Here is a 19,582-nt window from a genome sequence, read left to right as displayed (position 1 = left end):
TGTCAGAGTCACCAGTTGACTCTTTTGTTGCTGTGTTTAAGGGATGTGGTAGCCTAGTGGTTAAGGTGTTGGACTACTGACCGGAAGGTCATGAGTTTGAAATAAAAATGCAAGTAACTCTAGATAAGGGTGTCTGCTAAATGCCGTAAATGTAATGCCGATTGAAACATTTGTTAGTCAGTGATATGGTTAATGTATCAACTGTACAAGCAAAAAACATGAAATAGACATAATTCCACAAGGCATGTCTTCTTTTATAAAATACAGTTATAAAATACAGTAAATAATGATTATGAACTCATCCTTTAGGTGAGATACTGATGCTAGATCTATGTTTAAGGTCTTAGTATTTTCTCCAGACCTATTTGTTCAGTACCCATAACAGTGTGTATCTGTTGTTTCTGACTGGAATACCTTTGGATTGGATTTACCTTAATAAGTGATTATACTATTCAATGTAGAATACAGTGTTGTTCTAGTATAAAGTAGAAAAATACTTGTATAAAACAACTTAGAGCAGCATCGGGGTGTCAATCAGGAACTTGTCAATCTAGTTAGACCAAAATTCACTTCCTTGACATCTTTGGACATGCCTAGATGTTCTTTAGTGGATCGTGTGACATTAAATGCAATGACTGATATAACCATCTCCTGTTTTTTTTAGGGAAAGCGGTGTGGCGAGAAAAAACACACAGACTGAATATTTCTTACAGCATTCATTTGGTATGGATCAGGCAAATTGAGGGGGGAAGTGGAAGCCTGATGTGGTTGATCATGCATGAAATTGACTGTAGAAGGTTCTCTGGGATACTCACAGAAAGCCATCGAAATTGTTCGGGTTGTTGTTGGGTTTCTCGCAAACCACAGTGCTGCTGAATTTAAGCGGTTCAAATGGAGTATTCTGAAACACAGAACCAACAATAAAATTTATTTTGTTATATACACAGTTGTCGCTTTACTAGACAGGTATGCTTTGTTGGTGCACTAGTGGGGGTACAGTTAGACATCATTTTAGAACGTTTACATCAGACTATACTGTAGCTCTTTATCAGAATCAGTTTAAGCAATAAAACTGTACTGTATTTTTGTGGCTTATGAACACAATATTGGGGTGATAATAAAAACCCTACCAGTACCTCAACATCTCATGCAATACCAGAATCAGAACCGCTAAGGTTCCACTACCAGGTAAAATCACTGATGTACAGAGAATGAATAGCTGGGTAAGCATAATGGCTTCAGCTGATGGATGGGATGTGGGATGGAAAATGGTACATACCAACAGATGACTTACAAAGTAACTAAAGAGTTAATTGATAGTAAATGAGTTAATTCTAAAAAAAATTTATAACTAGAGTACCTGCTGAGACACCATAAAATGGCTGAAGTTAAGCAAATCATCTACAAGAATTTTCGGTTACATTCAACTTAATGTACAAGTTAGCTGAAACCGACATTCTATTTCTGTATTAACCAGGCATTATATAGGCAATGACCTTTGTTTGGCTTCATTCATTCATTCATCTTCTACCGCTTATCCGAACTACCTCACGGGGAGCCTGTGCCTATCTCAGGCGTCATCGGGCATCAAGGCAGGATACACCCTGGACGGAGTGCCAACCCATCACAGGGCACACACACACTCTCATTCACTCACACAATCACACACTACGGACAATTTTCCAGAGATGCCAATCAACCTACCATGCATGTCTTTGGACCGGGGGAGGAAACCGGAGTACCCGGAGGAAATCCCCGAGGCACGGGGAGAACATGCAAACTCCACACACACAAGGTGGAGGCGGGAATCGAACCCCCAACCCTGGAGGTGTGAGGCGAACGTGCTAACCACGAAGCCACCGTGCCCCCCTTTGTTTGGCTTGATAATCAATATTTACCTGCCGATACAAAGTATAAAATCTATCAAATGGTATTTGAGGAGAAAATATGGCTGAAGTTGGTTTCTTGCAATAAATAATAGAAATTAGTGTTGAAAGAAAAATGTAAAGATAACAAAATGATATTTAAACTTAGCAGAATGTTTCCAAAATTTGGGCTGCTATATAACTATAAATGTTACTTCTAGCTAGTTACAAATGACCTCTGATTACCACTAAATCTCTGATTATCAGCTAGCAGTGGTGTTTATAGCATATATTTTGCACTATGAGAAATCTCCATTAAAAATACTTTTAAGTTTTGAATAACATATAAGTGTTTGATAAATGAAGCCATTTTGCACGCACTTAAACAATGTATTGTTGCGCTGCAGAAACATTTTTGTTTGTTTGTTTGTTTAAGCTTTTATATTTACTACAGGAACCTCACCAGTGTGGAGAAACCAGGCACCACTTTCCTCTGCTTGAGGTTGGTCTCGCCATCCAGATTGGCCGTCTCCAGGTGGCACACTCCATTAGGGTTGGACGTGTGCAGGAGCAAGATGTCTGCTGGGACAATCTCATTGGAAAGCACTCGGACAAAATCTCCCACACGTACATCCTTCCATCTTTTCTCCACAAAGCTCCGCTGGGTCCTGGAAAAAGGCAGACACAGCTAGTGACCTGGAGCCCCGTCGTGCATAAAGCTGCTCTAGATTAAACCAAATGCCTGGATAGAGGCACTAATTATGTTTTGAACAGATTTGCTTTTATTAAGCCATGAAGTTGTTTTAAATCTTGTTTACATCTTATTGTTGAAAATGTCTTTTTATTCAAACAACATTGTTAGAGATACTACAGAATACTAGCATCAAATAAGTTTACGCACACCATTTTTTCAAACTTTGATACAAACAACATTCAAAAAGTTGAATCCTTTTGTTCATTGAAAAAACTAAAAACAAAATTTACAGTAAAATATTTTAAAATAACATTTCCATACAGTATGTACTTTATAACATATTGATTTTTAAGTATATATAAGTTGCATGTAATTAATAATTGTTGCATGTGCAAAAGTTTGTACACCCTTCCAGCTGTAAAATCTCAGAACATGTTCATGAATCATTCTTGTTTAACAGGCCAAGAAATGCACATATATTTGGCTGGAGATGGAAAAAAAATAGCAGTAAAATAGATGAGTGTCATCAGAATATACATTCAAATCAACATTTAAGACATAATTTGCAACATCACCGCTATGTAGAGAGAATAACAGAGTCTCCATAATTGAACCCCTTGAAACCTCTTTAATGGTCATCATATCAGATGGAATAAAAAACACCAGAAATGCACATTGAGATTTACTATTTCAGTCTTTCCTAAAACCTAACACAGACATGCCAGACAATTCACTATTATGTCTTCTTGAATTATCCAGTTGTATACTACCGAGAAGTGGCCGAGAAGTGCAAAACAAATTAACAAATGTGTTTTCGGATTTGTTAATTTGTTTTCAGATTTGTTAATGTGTTTTCCGATTTGTTAATTTGTTTTCGGATTTGTTAATGTGTTTTCCGATGTGTTAATTTGTTTTCGGATTTGTTAATGTGTTTTCCGATTTGTTCATGTGTTTTCGGATTTTTTCATTTGTTTTCAGATTTGTTAATGTTTTTTCAGATTTGTTCATTTTTTTTCGGATTTGTTAATGTGTTTTCGAATTTGTTAATGTGTTTTCGGATTTGTTCATTTGTTTTCAGATTTGTTAATGTGTTTTCGAATTTGTTCATTTGTTTTCGGATTTGTTAATGTGTTTTCGGATTTGTATCCGAAATACATACTGAGACCATATTCAAACAAGTCATTACGGAAACATCAATGCCATCACTGTTACATTTTAGTTAAGCATAGCTTTTAAGACGAGAAAATGTCATTTAAAGTAACTTTCGAAAGAAATATTGATTCTTTTTGGAATGGTCTTGTTCCTCCGGTGCAATAAAACCGCAAATAGACTTACAAGGAATGATTAAGCAAGAACATTAAATTTTAATGTTTAATTTTAACAGGCAATAAAAAAAAGATTTTGATCTTTTGATCAACGTACATGTTCTGGAATGAAGCAAAGTGATGATTTAAATGTTTTGAAACACTTTGGTGAAAAAAATCAGGAGTGCCAAGATGATATTTAGTGTATATATCATGTAACTATTTTTAGATGTGTGTTATGTAACTACAGTATGTTTTTAACCATGTTCTGCTGCTTTGTGAATTTCTGTCCTATTTGTTCCCTTTTCTTCCAAAAAAAAACTTGCCAAGGGAAAGCAGATAAAAATAGGGCTAAACCTGTCACATTTACAGTTATATTTATGGCATTTGGAAGGCGCCTTTAACCAGAGTGACATACAAATGTGCTTTGAAGTCTCTATTGATGAATACATAAACAATGTTTCACTAGTGTAAAGACAATAAGGAAAAAATAAGCGCTAGTTTATGCGTTTCGGGACGATGTAGATCTTCACATTTTATATTATAAATACTGATGTTGATTAATGCCTATTGATTAATTCTCCACTTGTTAGATGCAAAAATTAAAACTATGAATGACAGAATGTTGTCTATATATGTGGAATGCTTCAGTAGTCATGAGTGGTTTATCTTAGTAATCTCAGAGCATGAGGGATATGAGGGTTTACCCATAGATTTAATCAACAAATTATATGTTTATTCAAAAATAGGGAGGACGGGGTGGCATAGAAGGCTTTATTATATATACAATAGAACACAATTAAATTCTTTTCTTCGCATATCCCAACTGATGAGGTTGGGGTTGGAGCGCAGGGGCAGCTATGCTACAGTGCCCTGGGTAAAGGACATTGCTCAAGGGCCCAACAGTGGCAGTTTAGCAGTGCTGGAGCTTGAACCCTGATCCTCTGATCAATAGCCTTAACCACTTGAGCCACCACAGGCATTTAGCTCTCTTAGCTTGTCTTATCTCACAAGAAGCTATGCTACCAGATGTTTACTGCTTGTTGACATCTGACATAGCTATGAAATAATTTAATTAGTTTAAATGTATTTAATGATTTGTAAAATGCAAATCACATTTTTTCAGACTGTGTGTAACACTGACAACCAAATCAGCCTGCTTGTTCTAGTAGCATTATTTGATCAGGTTACAAGTGACTTGTCTGCAATAAGCAAATTAAGATTTCAATTGTATTGAGTAATCCTATTCCTGACATACTTCTCACATATAACATATTGACTTACAGATAATTGTCTTGTTAATACTTGGTGTCTGTAATATCATGCATACCGTTTTTTAATTGTCTTCTGATATAGTAAAACTATCTATCTATCTATCTATCTATCTATCTATCTATCTATCTATCTATCTATCTATCTATCTACAAGCAGTGTAAAATTTATTATTAACAGTAAGAGTATCATGTTGCTTCTTGTAAATCTAAATATTTACCGCAATCACAAATGGTTCTAGCAGACATTCAGCATTTAAATGTTAACTACGACAAATTTCTGCAATGCGGCCCTCCCTAAAATTTTGATCCTTGTCACGCCCCCGATTGTCCCTTTAAAGAAATAAAAAATAAAAGAAAGAAAGAAAGAAAGAAAGAAACAAGACTATAATATAATGCTCTATCTGACAGATTTATGCCCCTGATCTTATGAGAAAAACCTTTCATTTCCTAATTTGTTTTTTTTTTCCAAGCAGGGTCAAGTTCTGCGAGTGAACATCCCATTAGCAAAATAGGCCCTATATTTAGACTGGAACTGGGTGGAGATATCCAAGGTTACAAAGAAACAGTGCATTAACTTAATGTCATTTTCACATCATATTTTCAGCTAGCCGATGACACTGATAAGAAAGACACAAAACTCAGATGATGATGGGTTTCATCAGGAATGCAGCCCAACACGTAGGACGAGAAGGGTTGTGTTTTAGAGCTAGACACCTACGGCATGCCACAGCAACCACTCCTAAAACAAAAAGCCTGCCAGACAACAGCCGGTATCATATTTAGCATACCGGCAGTGTTAAAAAGAGATCCCCGCTTGTACATTAAGTAGTGCTTTGTAAACTCTGTATTTACACGATTGACGGAAGATTGATAAACAGATACATGTTGTTGGGATGGTTGTGACGTAGTTTTAGTTAAATACGTTTCTATGATGAACCATTTTAACTCACCAAGCTCTAAGCAGCTGATAATTTATGGAACATGAGAGTTTCATTTTGTTATTATATAAAATTTAAGCAATAAACTTCAGGCAGTGAAGACAAAGAATCAGACGAAGGAATCTGCAAAATCTAACAAAAACCTACATTTTTCTGCCACGTCTGCATAACTGCTGGCTTTCTAAATTGAATTTAAACATAATCCTTATCTTAATTGGTTTCTATTTTCTGTCTTCTGTCTTCTCTCCACTTTTTTATTTTGAAGTAGTTCAGTAAACTAGGTAAAATCATCTTTTTTGAGTTTCACACTTACATATAAAGCTTGAAATTAACATACCTAAAAAGAATTAAAAATGAGTACTGACCAAGAAACTTGTGACCAGTTCAAACCGTGATAATGATCACAAATTGACTCCGTTCTTAAATTCCTATTATGTCTTGTTTAAGACAGTTTAATAGGAACACCCTTACCAATTTGCTCAATTATGCAAATATCTAAGAACGATTGAGTCAAAGATTACCTAATCAGTGTGGCAGAAACTTTGTGCATATTAATGTAAATAAAGCATAATAATGACACTATAATGTGAACAGGTTCAGTAAACTAGACAGTTAACGTTGACCTGATCTTTCTCCACTCGTCAACTGTACAGTTTTTAGGAGCATATTCCAAATGTATCTACAGATTTCTTTTCTCGGCTCACAGGAGTCAAACCCTTCTGCTTTTCAAGGTAGGCTTCCTGTCAAGACAATCCAGTCTGGCCATCATCTCAAATGATCACTCACCAAGAAGATGTTTCCACCCACAGGTCTGTCTTGGTTTTTTTTTTTTGCACAAGTCTGTTTAAACTCTAGAGACTGTCGAAGGTATTAAGAAATAATCAGTTTCTGAAATACTCGAACCAGCCTGTCTGTCACTAACAACCATGTCACAGTCAAAATCACTGACATCATATCTCCCTCTTCTGATGTTTGATGTGAACATTAATTAAAGCTGTTGAAATAATTAAAGCATCTTACTGACTAGACTCAGTGTTTACTGTACTGTAAAAAAACCTCTTGTATCTTGACCTGAATCTACATGATTTCATGCACTGCTCTGCTGCCACACAATCGGCACAATGGTTAATAATTTACATCCATCGATATTCAAGTGTGCAGGTGTTCCTATTAAAGTGCCCCATAAGTGTCAGAATAAAGTGTATTAATAGTAATCAATACAATATTTAAAAATCAAAAGCAAAATCTGAAAAATATATACGACAACAAACAATAATATAGGACGAAGAAAAAAAAGAATATTGTTATTAAAAAAACATGCTAACCAAAAGAAAATTTATAAACCTATAAGTAAAAAACGTATTAAATTCAACAGACAGTCAATAAGCAATATAGAAGTATAATATTTCCTTTATATAAAGGACAAACCTGAACAAGAAAGAAGTGGGACAAAAATATTTTGAAAATATAAATCAAGAGTTTCATGTTATGAAATTTAAAATGAACATGTTAATAAAATCGAACCGAACCAGACAAAAATACTAGCTAGATGTTTTTCAGGTTAACGGCTGATTATCTGATCTTCATCATCTGTATAATTCGGATTATACAGATGATCAGAATCTATATAATCAGAATCTGATGTCATGAATTTTAATGAGGATATTCAAACCAAGCCTTGACTATATGTTTTTATTTCTATTTTTTATTTTCTCTTTTCTGTTGTTATTTTCTAGCAGGTAAATAAATTCTTAAGACGTTCTTAAGATATCCGTGTAAACCATCACATTTTTACACATTTCTTCATAGACAGGAGAAAATATCTTTAATAGGATTAATGGAAAATGTGTGAACGTGAATTGCACTGCATTTCCTCCAGTCATTTTTTCGCTAACAAACAAGTGGTAGATGAATGACTTGCAAAAACATTCTGCCACTCGCATCCAACATGGATCGACAATCACAATAAAACGCTTATCACCTTTTTATAGTTGGCATTTTCTGTTGTGCTGTCTGAAATCATTTTTTCGCCTGCAGCCCAAAATGCCATCCAGACGGGCTTGCTGTGAAATTTCATCCCCTTACCATCAGAGTAGCAGTTCAAACAGCCGTACTCACAACACCCACAGACAGGATGTACAATCACATAGCAACTGTGATGTGTTGTTTGTGCCATTTCTCTGGCTATAATTTGTGCACATCAGCAGGATGTTATCTATACAAAACCAATTTAGATCTTTACCGGAATGCCTACTGTAATTTTCCATGCACTTTATTATGGCATCAATGGTGTCAGAAGCAGCACTTAGGTCAAGAGGAATAATTATTGTTATCACAGTGTCATGACACCATCAAACAGATCTCTAAAGCCTAAAACCTGCTGCTTCAACACCTCTCTTACTGATTGAACACAAAAGCATGATTAGGTGTGTGCGATGAGTTTTCTGATAAGAACTGCACCAGAGGAGGACAAGTGATTGCAGTTTGTGATGATTCAGCTGTCTGTTACATCAGTAGTGTGAAAATATTATTAGACTTGTACAGTATATAGGGGAAGCGACGGCACTATCGTTATTTCTCTATTAGGATTTTTAAGCTAATGTGGATGCAGCCTGAAGCAGAAGAGGGTGTTTCTGACATTATTTTTATTTTTTTTTTAATGGAAGCGCTAGGCAACTAGAAAAACTGGAAACCACTGGAAAAAAAAAAACAAGAGGAAGAAATGACATTAGTCTAAATTCTAGCTATTCCTCAACCACAACTTCATCACTCCAGGTCAAGTAGTGTTGTCCTTCCATCCATCCATTCATCCATCCGTCCGTCCATCCAGCCAATCATCCATCTATCCATTCATCCATCTGTCAATCTGTCCTGCTTATTCTACTGGATCTTGTGTAGCATGAAGCCTATCCCAAAAGACTCAGGAAACAAGTCACAATCACACACAAAGTTGCACACAACAGACAATTTAGAGATGCCAATCAACCTACAACTATATTTCGACTGGGGGAGAAAACCTCAGCACCCAGAGGAAATCCACTAGGTACATGGAGAAACTCCACACACACACACACACACACACACACACACACACACACACACACACACACACACAGTGGAGGTGGGAATTTAGCCCCCAACCCTGGACCAAGCATCCCAGACCAAGCAGTCACTAAGAGTGAATAAGTGAACAGTCTAAACGCATCGCACAGAGCCACATGTTAATAGTCCTAGGTTATTTTCCTCCATTATTTTTTATTAGTCTTTTGTGTTCACTGACACTACTGCATTCCATGTGGATTAAACGTGAAAACATGCTGAGTAGCTGACTGGCAAGTTCTAAAAACAGACAGGGTGGGGAAGTTAATGACAATAGTGTGGTAAAAAATTGACTGAGAAGCATGACACTTATATCCTAGGTATCTTCACACACTCAAACATAATATCGCACAACCTGAGAATCAAGAGTGTATTATTTATTGTTCATGAGAAAAATACCTAAATAGTTTTTTTTGTTTATAGTCAGATATAATCAAATCATATAATCAAACATTTAAAGAAATTGATTGCTGAACTCAGATTGCTGAAAAGCTTTGGTATTCTGGCACTAATATTTTGGATGGTGCTGTATTGTGTTCTATTGCCATTAGAAATTCGTGGTTGTCTTCTTTGCCAGTATCAGAGGGGGAACATTGTTAATGCAATCGAGAAAACAAATCGGCAATCGTAAACATCAGTGGTAACAATTAAGCATCAAAAAATGAAAGAAACTTCTTTAGTTATTCACTAATTTCTGTGATTTTTTTTTGTATTGATGAGAAATCCAGCATAGATTTAGAGGATAAAGCAACAGTATATTATATATACTGTAATATAATGTTGGTGGTGATATTAGCATGAAACTTTGGAAGTTGATCTGTTTGAGCAGAATGTACAGTAGAAGGTGGGGATGTGGTAGCCTAGTGGGCAAGGTGTTGGACTACTGATTGGAAGGTTATGAGTTTGAAACCCAAGGCCCCTAACCCTCAGTTGTATAAAAATGTAAGTCGCTCTGGAAAAGGAAACTAACATGTTTAAGAAATACGTTTAAACAAAAGGACTTAAAGATATGTTGATATGATTTTTGCTTTAATGTGGTTGTAATTTCTATTAATTTACCCCTCAGTCATCCTCATTGATGACATTTTTTATTTCTAGTGGAACAGCAACCAATGAAAGATATTTAATATACATATAAACAGTCAGCTTAGAGATAATCAGTGATGAAATAAATTCTAACCTTAATGAAGCATTTATATGTATCTTGTCACGTTGAGTCTCCATTCGAGAGGTTCTAAACATTTCTGTGCTCTCTGCAACATGACCTGATTTAGGCGTGTTAGCACTAAGGATAGCATGTAAACGAGGGCAGGGTCTGGAAGTCTCTTTCCCTATTAGAATATTTTGATGTCATCACTTAGGCCATGATGAATAATTAATCTAATCACAGTGTTTATCATACTTATGACACTGTGAAAGAAATCTCTAAAGGTGTACAAATCGCCGTGTTGACAATTCTCTTACAACCTGAACACAGCTTTAAAAACAGACATCTTAAATTGAAAAAAAAAAGCTGAGGTAGTGTAGATATTTAGAAATACTTTTTTCCTTCTTAGTGTGTGTAGGAGTGTGTGTGTGTGTGTGTGTGTGTGTGTGTGTGTGTGTGTGAGAGAGAAAGAGAGAGAGAGAGAGAGATTATGCCTGTGATAAGAATTCCTTCAAAAGACCATGACAAGCAATTGCAGTTTGTGATGACTCAGCTGTCCATTTCTGGCACTCAGCTATAAGTAGATAAGAAGACGTGTGAAAACTAATAATATTTTCCGGTGCCGGCTCTAGTCATGAAGCAGCACCTCTCACGTTGTTTTTCACTGCACAGCTACACACAGAGACCTAAAGATCATTATCTCACAGCTTACACACCGTCAAATATTGAGCCTCATTTATCAAGTAGCATACAAACGAATTTATTCATATTTATATTCATAGATTTGTAAATTTTCACAAGAAATGTGGTGAAAATCCAGTTAGTTCTGAAAAGCTTTAATACCCTATGAAATCTAGAGTTTTACACATAAGAAGACACACTAATGAGAACATACAAAACAAATCCATTAATGAATACAAATAAGAGCAGCCATTACATTTGCATAAAGCATAAAAAGACAAGGAGCTCTGCTTGGAAGATATTTGATCAATTATGAGCCATTAGCATAAAAATAAACCTGGAAGGAATTTTTTGTTGGATATAAGTTTTACAAATTTATTAAAATATTACAAAATGATATCCAATGTTTGTATTCTGGTCTGTATTTAGAGGAATCATTCGGTATTTTGGTCAAAACATAGAGTATATTATAGTATTAACATTTAACCTGCGGTAAACTAACTAAAGTCACAGAGAAGTTCATACAGGACAAAAAACAGCTTCCTTTATTATAATTTTTTTTTTATTATTATTTACTGCATTCAGCAAGTTTAAAGGGTGATAAATGTACATGACACACTGGGAAAACATAAGGAAGAAGTACAAGTAAGTCGTTGTAAGTAATGTTGTACATCAGCATGACAGTGCTTAGAGAGTCAACAATCGCAGACAAAAGCCAATTCAGAACAAAAAAGAATGTAGCACAGGGCATCAGTGAGGCTGAAAGTAGTTTCCCAGTAGCTGAATATTTATGGACAGAAATTCATTCATTCATTCATTCATTCATCTTCTACCGCTTGTCCGAACTACCTCGGGTCACGGGGAGCCTGTGCCTATCTCAGGCGTCATCGGGCATCAAGGCAGGATACACCCTGGACGGAGTGCCAACCCATCGCAGGGCACACACACACACTCATTCACTCATGCAATCACACACTAGGGACAATTTTCCAGAGATGCCAATCAACCTACCATGCATGTCTTTGGACTGGGGGAGGAAACCGGAGTACCCGGAGGAAACCCCCGAGGCACAGGGAGAACATGCAAACTCCACACACACAAGGTGGAGGCGGGAATCGAACCCCGACCCTGGAGGTGTGAGGCGAACGTGCTAACCACTAAGACACCGTGCCCCCCGGACAGAAATTCATATGTCTAAATTGTTTTAGTTTATGAAATTAACTTGAACATCAACCAAGCTACTGGGATCAGATTGGATCACCTCTGATTGCATAATATTTGATTGGATTGGATAATGTCAGATTGGAGTAGAGGGGAACAGGTGTTCCTATTAAACTGTCTAAAACAGAAATGAAATAGTCAATATAAATAGATTTATGTCATTGTCACTGCTTGAACTAGGCAGGCACAAGTTTCTTGGTCAGTACTAATTATTAAACCTTGCATGTTATAAGGATTCGGTTCCATTCACATGTATAGACATATTTTTTAAAATGTTGTTTTCACTCTTTGTTTCTCAAAACAAATTCTGTCCAAACAAAATTTCACATAAAAATGCAATTTTGTCCACGTAATAATGCAAAAAAAAAATAAAAATTGAAATTCTCACATGAACATGTCAGCCTAGAGCTAGTATATCAGAGAGTGTGAGTATTAAGCAGTTAAGAGGGAGAACTGTGGAAAAACAGCAAAATGGCCAAAAGATATTTGAAAAAGAAGGATTAATATATGTAACTCCTGCTTAAGGTTACACTTGAATTCAAGGTCAACGAGATCCAAGGCTTATTGGAAATTAAATGTATTATAAAATTAAATGTATTATAAGAAATTACTGTCTACAAAATAACTACCTGGTTAGCACCTGTGATCAAAGTAGTGTTAGAACATTCATAACAAAATAGCAAAGTTCATGCACAGGTTATCATTTCGATTTCGAATTAGGATTTCTAAAAACATAACTTTTAGCCATCCACACAAAAACAGTAGAATAATTGGGGTGATTGTCTCTATCTTGCATGGCATTTTTAAAATAGCTTGGTGTGATGCAAAATAGCATTTTCATGTGGAGAGGAACCCATCTTAATGAAAGCCCTACATCCACCTATCCATCGATCCACCTATCCATCGATCCACCTATCCATCCATCCATCCATCCATCCGCCTATCCATCCATCCATCCATCCATCCATCCATCCATCAACCTATCCATCCATCCATCCATCCATCAACCTATCCATCCATCCATCCATCCATCAACCTATCCATCCATCCATCCATCCATCCATCCACCTATCCATTCATCCATCCATCCACCTATCCATCCATCCATGGCATTTAAATTTAGTCAGTTCTTCGGATAAATTATTCACTACTCCAACCCAGATGCAGATATAAGACAGTTCAATTTAGAGCCAGATGGTGAACAACATGATGAATTTTACAAATAGTGGCAAAATGCCAATGCCAAATATAGAAAATACAAAAATACAGACAAGGGTTTCACACCAGAAGCATAGTGGAGTCAGTACTACGGCTGCTGCTGTTAAATGTTAGCGCATGTGTCCATGATTCAGTGGTATAGTATGTAAAAATAAACCAGGATATGACAGAAGCTACTGTGTGGGGAAAATATGCTGAAGCTGATGCATGAAGACACAGAACTTATAACCTCGTACTGTACAATTATAACGGTACATTTACTTTTCAGATCCACTTAGGATTTCTAGACCTAACACTTCTACTCAAAGGTTTGGACTAATGATTTATTTTATCATTTGATTCCTTAATGTCATATACAGTAGTATTTTAAGTAGTATATGTTTAACAGCAGTAGATATGGGTTATTTACTATAATTTATTATATAATGTATTAGTATACAGGACAATAGAAAACAATTATGTTTGCTTTGTATATATTGTAATTTAATTATAATATAAATCAAGACACTGTACATTATTCTGAATGATTGTGAAATACCTGTTCGCAGCTTTGCCCAAATAATGTATAAACAATATTGTTCAATTTATATAATATTACTCCTTAAAATCTATGTTATGAAAAAGGGATTAAAGCAAGCTTCCAGTAGAAATGATTTTAGAGAAAACATTGATTTTCAGTACTTTTACTTCTTTTCAATCTTCAGCTTCTTTTCTGGCAAAGACACAAAATAAAGCAAAATAAATACATACATGCTTTAGTTATAACAAAAAAAAGATACAAATCGCACTGCATAAGTATTAAGCCACGAAAATTATTTCAGTATTTTGATGAACTTAATTAGTTCTGGTGCAACCAGTTTACAAAAGAAATCAGATAATTAGTGGAAATGAAATAGAATTACTGTCCCATGATGTCAATATAAATACACATCGATCCAGAAAGGTCACAGAGTTTGTTAGAAACTGTACCTTACTAAACAGAATTATGAAGTCCGAGGAGCTATGACAACAACTCCAGGATAAAGAATATGGCAAGCGATGCTACCACCACCATGTAGGGATGTGGTAGCTCAGTGGTTAAGGTGTTGGGCTACTGATCGGAAGGTCATGGGTTCGAACCCCAGGTCCACCACACTGCCACTGCTGGGCCCCTGAGCAAGGCCCTTAACCCTCAGTTGCTCAGTTGTAAGTCACTCTGGATAAGGGTGTCTGCTAAATGCCGTAAATGTAAATGTTTCATTGTGGGGTGGTGTGCTTAAAGTTTCAGGTGTATTAAGATTCACACAGCAAAACTGGAAAAGCTGCATCACAAGACACTGTACATGGCAGTTAAGAATTGCTAGACTGGAAACAATTACCCCCAGCTGGAAATGATTTCTTGCTGTGCCTATAGTTGTACAGGATTTACATCATTATAAAAGATTTTCTGGAAGGTTGAATAAACCCATTTTTTCTCTTACTTGTCACATGCACTTAACTGGATGATGATCTGTGCAGTTATTTGCTGACTGCCAGATAATACAAATACTAAAGGGTGTTTGACAAATCTTTAATACATGCATTGCCCCTTGGGGCAATAATAGTTGGTTGTTAAGGTTATGGGCTATTGATTGAGAGGACTTGGTGTCACTCAGCTGCCACTCTTAAGCAGCAAAACCCCAATCAGATGTGTGGTGACCCTGTGTTCTGAATTAAACCTCAAATTTCATTGTATTGCAATTATGAGATTACATAAGAGTGCAATAGAGGACTGTGGACTCAAACGCCATCCCTGTACTAAGAAAATGCGTTTTAAAGGTGCTGAACTGTCCAGAAATGGCCTCACAAAACACAGTGATTAGTGATTTAAAGCCCAGAACACTGATGGTCTAATCACAGCTCGAAACTAGAGAATATGTTGCAAGGATCCAGAGAACACTAAAAACAGCATTTCTTCCACCAAATAACACCTTTTTTAAACTCCCCCAGGACAGGCCTGCCATGTCAGAGCAGGACGTCAGTATGCAGCTCCATGCTGGCTTAGACCAGTTTGTGTGACCGTGTTTGTGTTGCCCACCTGGGATCAACCATATGGAAACTCTGAGAGCCTCCGAATGAAACACAGTCAGAAAATACTCCAAAACTGACATAGAAATGTATTCAGAGCACCTTTTTTATTATTATTTATAATGGAAAGATAAATATCCTGGGACAAACCAAAAGTGGTGCACCAAATGTCCACCTCTTTTTTATGTGTTATCTGTCCCCATCATTTCCCTTCTGTCTTTTTCTCCTTTTCATCTACTTTCTGTTTCATCTCATCTTTTTTTTGTTGCCATATGCAGAATTTCTCCCTAATTTTCACCAGCTATTCAGGTTTTTAAAAATAGCTTCAAAAACAGCATTCCCTGTCTTCACTCTGACGCAACACTGTGATGAGGATTTCACTGGAACTCTCACCATGAAGACGGTGGATGTAAAGACATTGTCCTCGTCAAAAGAGGGGGAAAAAATCTCCCACACAAAATTTATTTCTAGGTCAAAAATTCCTATGGGGTTTTGAAACACACGAATGAAGTGAAGCACTCACTCTCTCTCTCACACACTCACACACACACACACACACACACACACACAGTTTGCAAGAAAACTGAAATAGAGACAGAGACAGAGAAATATGGCAAACATCTAGGTTATTAAAAGCCTGTGCATGTTTATAAGAGAACCCACAATAATTGAAATCCATGCAAAAAGCAAAGCAAAGTGCAACACTGAATTGATGAACCTCTCTTTTATAAAATCAGATGTCAATGAGAGATTAGAGGTAGCAGAGAAGAGCTTTGTACCTGCTATAGACAAGGCAGGGCATGCCGTTGAGCTGGCGATCACTTTGGTAGCGTCTGAAATCCTCCCAAGCATCCTTGACGGCGGTCAAAGCCAGAATGACACAAATGGGAATGATGGCCACCTGCGGCTGGAAAGCGTTCACGGCTGGGACAAAGTTTAGCACCGCCAAACCCACAAAGTAAATATTGGCGAACCGGCAGAATTGTTCTTTTAGGTTCATAGGGATGAAGGACCAGATGGTGTATTTTGTAGTCTTGATGCCATTCCCTGCATACTTCTTGTTGGGATGATCTTTGGATTTCTGGTTGTCATGAAGCAGGTTGGATTCAAGCGTCCTCACGTTACTGTCTCCATGTCCTCGTCCAGTCCAGAAGGACCAAGCTGAGGTCAGACAACTTGTCCAGGTCATGCTGTCTCGACTGTCTCTGTGCACAACCTACTGAAATGTTCGCCCTCGTAGACAGACGTCTCCCATATCACTGAGAGACGTCTGAGTAAGAAAAGCACCTCATGTTATGAATATCTCTGAACACACCTGTCAAACTCCTCTGACCACTCAGGATGTTTTAAGTATCTGTCAGAGTAAAAGGCATGTTGTTGGAACAGCATACCACCAACGTGTTTACAGAAGAAATGTTCACATACTCTTCTAAAGATCAGACCTGAAATGTCAAGGTAGAGCCTTTGAACTATTCTGTGTACTTTAACAGCATGAGACATGGGAACGAATTGCTGCAGCATGCTTGGTGACGCAAGAGGAAGTCAAATTGTAGAGCATTATGGCAAGCATGCAGTCAAACATGCTTTCAGTTCAAAAAGCTTTTAGTCAAATACATTCTACTCACCAACGATGGCTGAGGCATACGCAACAACAATTAGGTTTGATACCAATTAATTGCCACTGGTACGATGGAAAGGATTGCGGCCTTAGAGCAGCTTAGTGCTTAAGGTGTTGGGCTACTGATCAAAAGCTTATGAGTTTGAATCCCAGGTCCACCAAGCTGCCACTGCTGGGCCCCTGAGCAAGGCCCTTAACCCTCAATTGATCATTTGTATAAATATTGAGATTCAATCTCTATAGACATATCTCTCAACTCACTGTGGTACTAGAGAAATAAAACACTACAGGACATTAGAGGAAAATAATTGCTAGAGAATTTATTTTTGTATTGTTAGACTGTTTTAAATCCAAATTCTAAATAATATTCCAACATATCAATAAAACTGCAATTGTGAAATGCAATATAATAATAATACACTCCAATTTAATGAATAAGTCAACTTACAAAAAGCAGAAATCTCTCAATGATTACTGATGACATCACAACCAGCCTAAGACACTGTTATTGCTATATTCATCAGATGGGGATGACGGCCACTCAGTGTCAGTGTCGTGCGCAAGGATATTTTATCCCAATTAAACTTTACATACACACATTTTTTAATGACCATGCTAAAGTGTCTACTTTCAGTTTCGATGAGCATTAACAAGGCCTTTAATAAGTTATGCCTATTGTGTTGATGCTGGACCATATGGTCTGTGTGCACACATTCTTCTTTAAAGACACTCCAGAAGAAATCTCCACAACTTAGTACAGAGCTGTAATTAACAAAGCTAAAAAAGAAATCAAAATACATATCAAATGTAAAGATTATTAGAAAGAAGAATTATTTAATTAATTACGTATGTAAGTAAATACATAAAAAACATTTTTTATTGAAGCATTCAGAGATACTGTAGTCTGCTGCAGAGTTCGTGTTTGGACGATCATCCGGTTTTAGGTTCTTGTAAAACTGGTTGGCTCTAAACAAATTACACATGCCTACAAAACAGGTAACACTGTTAATCCACCTGAATGCATTTACTACTAATTGTCTGCATTTTTATGCAGCTATTTTTGGCTACAGTACGTGCTGCTGAGGAAAAAGAGAAAATTATCTTATCACTGTTTTATTGGAATTTATAATTGGTTAAGGGAATCTGGAGAAAATTCCATTCAATCATATCATTAATAGAGCAGCTGAAGGTTGATGTGGATGTCAGCAGGGGTTTTGCTGTCTGTGATGAAGTGGTTTCTGCCTTAGACACGCTAGACATGGCATTCTGAGCTTCTGATATCTTTCGTATATTTTCGTATATCTTTCATCAGTCTGATCACCTCTTGCACCTCAGTGCAAAGAGGCAAAGTGTTGAACACTAGTCATTCAGACTACCTTTTCTTGTAGATGTCTGTTTTTGGTCAGATTTGTTCTACACTGTTTGGGAAATATATCTCTAAAATATAGCTAGAAATGAAAATGATTTTAAAACAAATCAATTAAAATTGATTAATGAGCAAACAAACACTCTCACTCACTCACTCACTCATTTTCTACCGCTTATCCGAACTACCTCGGGTCACGGGGAGCCTGTGCCTCAAGCGTCTTTGGGCATCAAGGCAGGATACACCCTGGACGGAGTGCCAACCCATCGCAGGGCACACACACACTCTCATTCACTCACGCAATCACACACTACGGACAATTTTCCAGAGATGCCAATCAACCTACCATGCATGTCTTTGGACCGGGGGAGGAAACCGGAGTACCCGGAGGAAACCCCCGAGGCACGGGGAGAACAGGCAAACTCCATGGTGGAGGCGGGAATCGAACCCCCAACCCTGGAGTTGTGAGGCGAACATGCTAACCACTAAGCCACCGTGCCCCCCAGCAAACAAACAAATGTATTAAATTCGACATTTAGCTAAACAATTGAAATCAAAGCTAGTTTTAGAAAAATCACAACTCTTTATACAGTACCAAAACAACACTGCAGGCTTTTCTTGGCAGACATGTGTATTTCTATCCCTGCAAAAAATCCTAACCTGCACAGATTTATTTTTTTTTTTTGCCAAAAACAATCAATCTATATCAGTTCAACATTTCTAACTGAGCTTCCTATGGATTTTACAGTAAACCTAAAGAATTAGACATATTGTCCACGTCTTTGTTTTAGTCAGACTGAATTAATTACAATCCCCAGACTGCTGTTCAGTGCTGTTGCACGTTTAATTCATAACTGTCCCCAGAGACTTCATTACAGTGGGTGTTAATGCAGCTGACCTGAAATCAGAGCTCTCCTGGGGAGTGAGTGAAAACAGCGCCAGGCTGGAACTCGTTCAATCTCCATACTGCATACATTATAGCAGATTTACATCCAGTGTCCAAAGTACCAATAAACTAATGTACGTAAGTAGACTTGGAGGTCAGAATAAAGTAATAACTGGTAAACCCCTTCCTGTCTGTGTGCTTAAATAACGAGTGAAATGATTTCAT

At 37.0% G+C, this 19,582-nt stretch overlaps 1 protein-coding gene across 1 annotated transcript in view; it reads right to left on the bottom strand.

Moving 5' to 3' along the window:
- Positions 1-16,811, bottom strand: part of atp10b (ATPase phospholipid transporting 10B) — a 37,395-nt gene extending 20,584 nt beyond the window's left edge. Inside the window, exons 1-3 of the mRNA XM_060887465.1 lie at positions 16,267-16,811; positions 2,329-2,533; positions 816-901 (exon numbers count right to left, since the gene is read on the bottom strand). Coding sequence (XP_060743448.1) covers positions 816-901; positions 2,329-2,533; positions 16,267-16,676 — 701 coding nt within the window. The 5' untranslated portion in view covers positions 16,677-16,811. The remainder of the gene's footprint in view (positions 1-815; positions 902-2,328; positions 2,534-16,266) is intronic.
- Between the last annotated feature and the right edge of the window lie 2,771 nt (positions 16,812-19,582).

The sequence above is a fragment of the Tachysurus vachellii genome, chromosome 14 (assembly GCF_030014155.1).
Source record: "Tachysurus vachellii isolate PV-2020 chromosome 14, HZAU_Pvac_v1, whole genome shotgun sequence".
NCBI classification, from domain to species: domain Eukaryota; kingdom Metazoa; phylum Chordata; class Actinopteri; order Siluriformes; family Bagridae; genus Tachysurus; species Tachysurus vachellii.
This window is presented reverse-complemented; position numbering and strand designations above follow the sequence as displayed.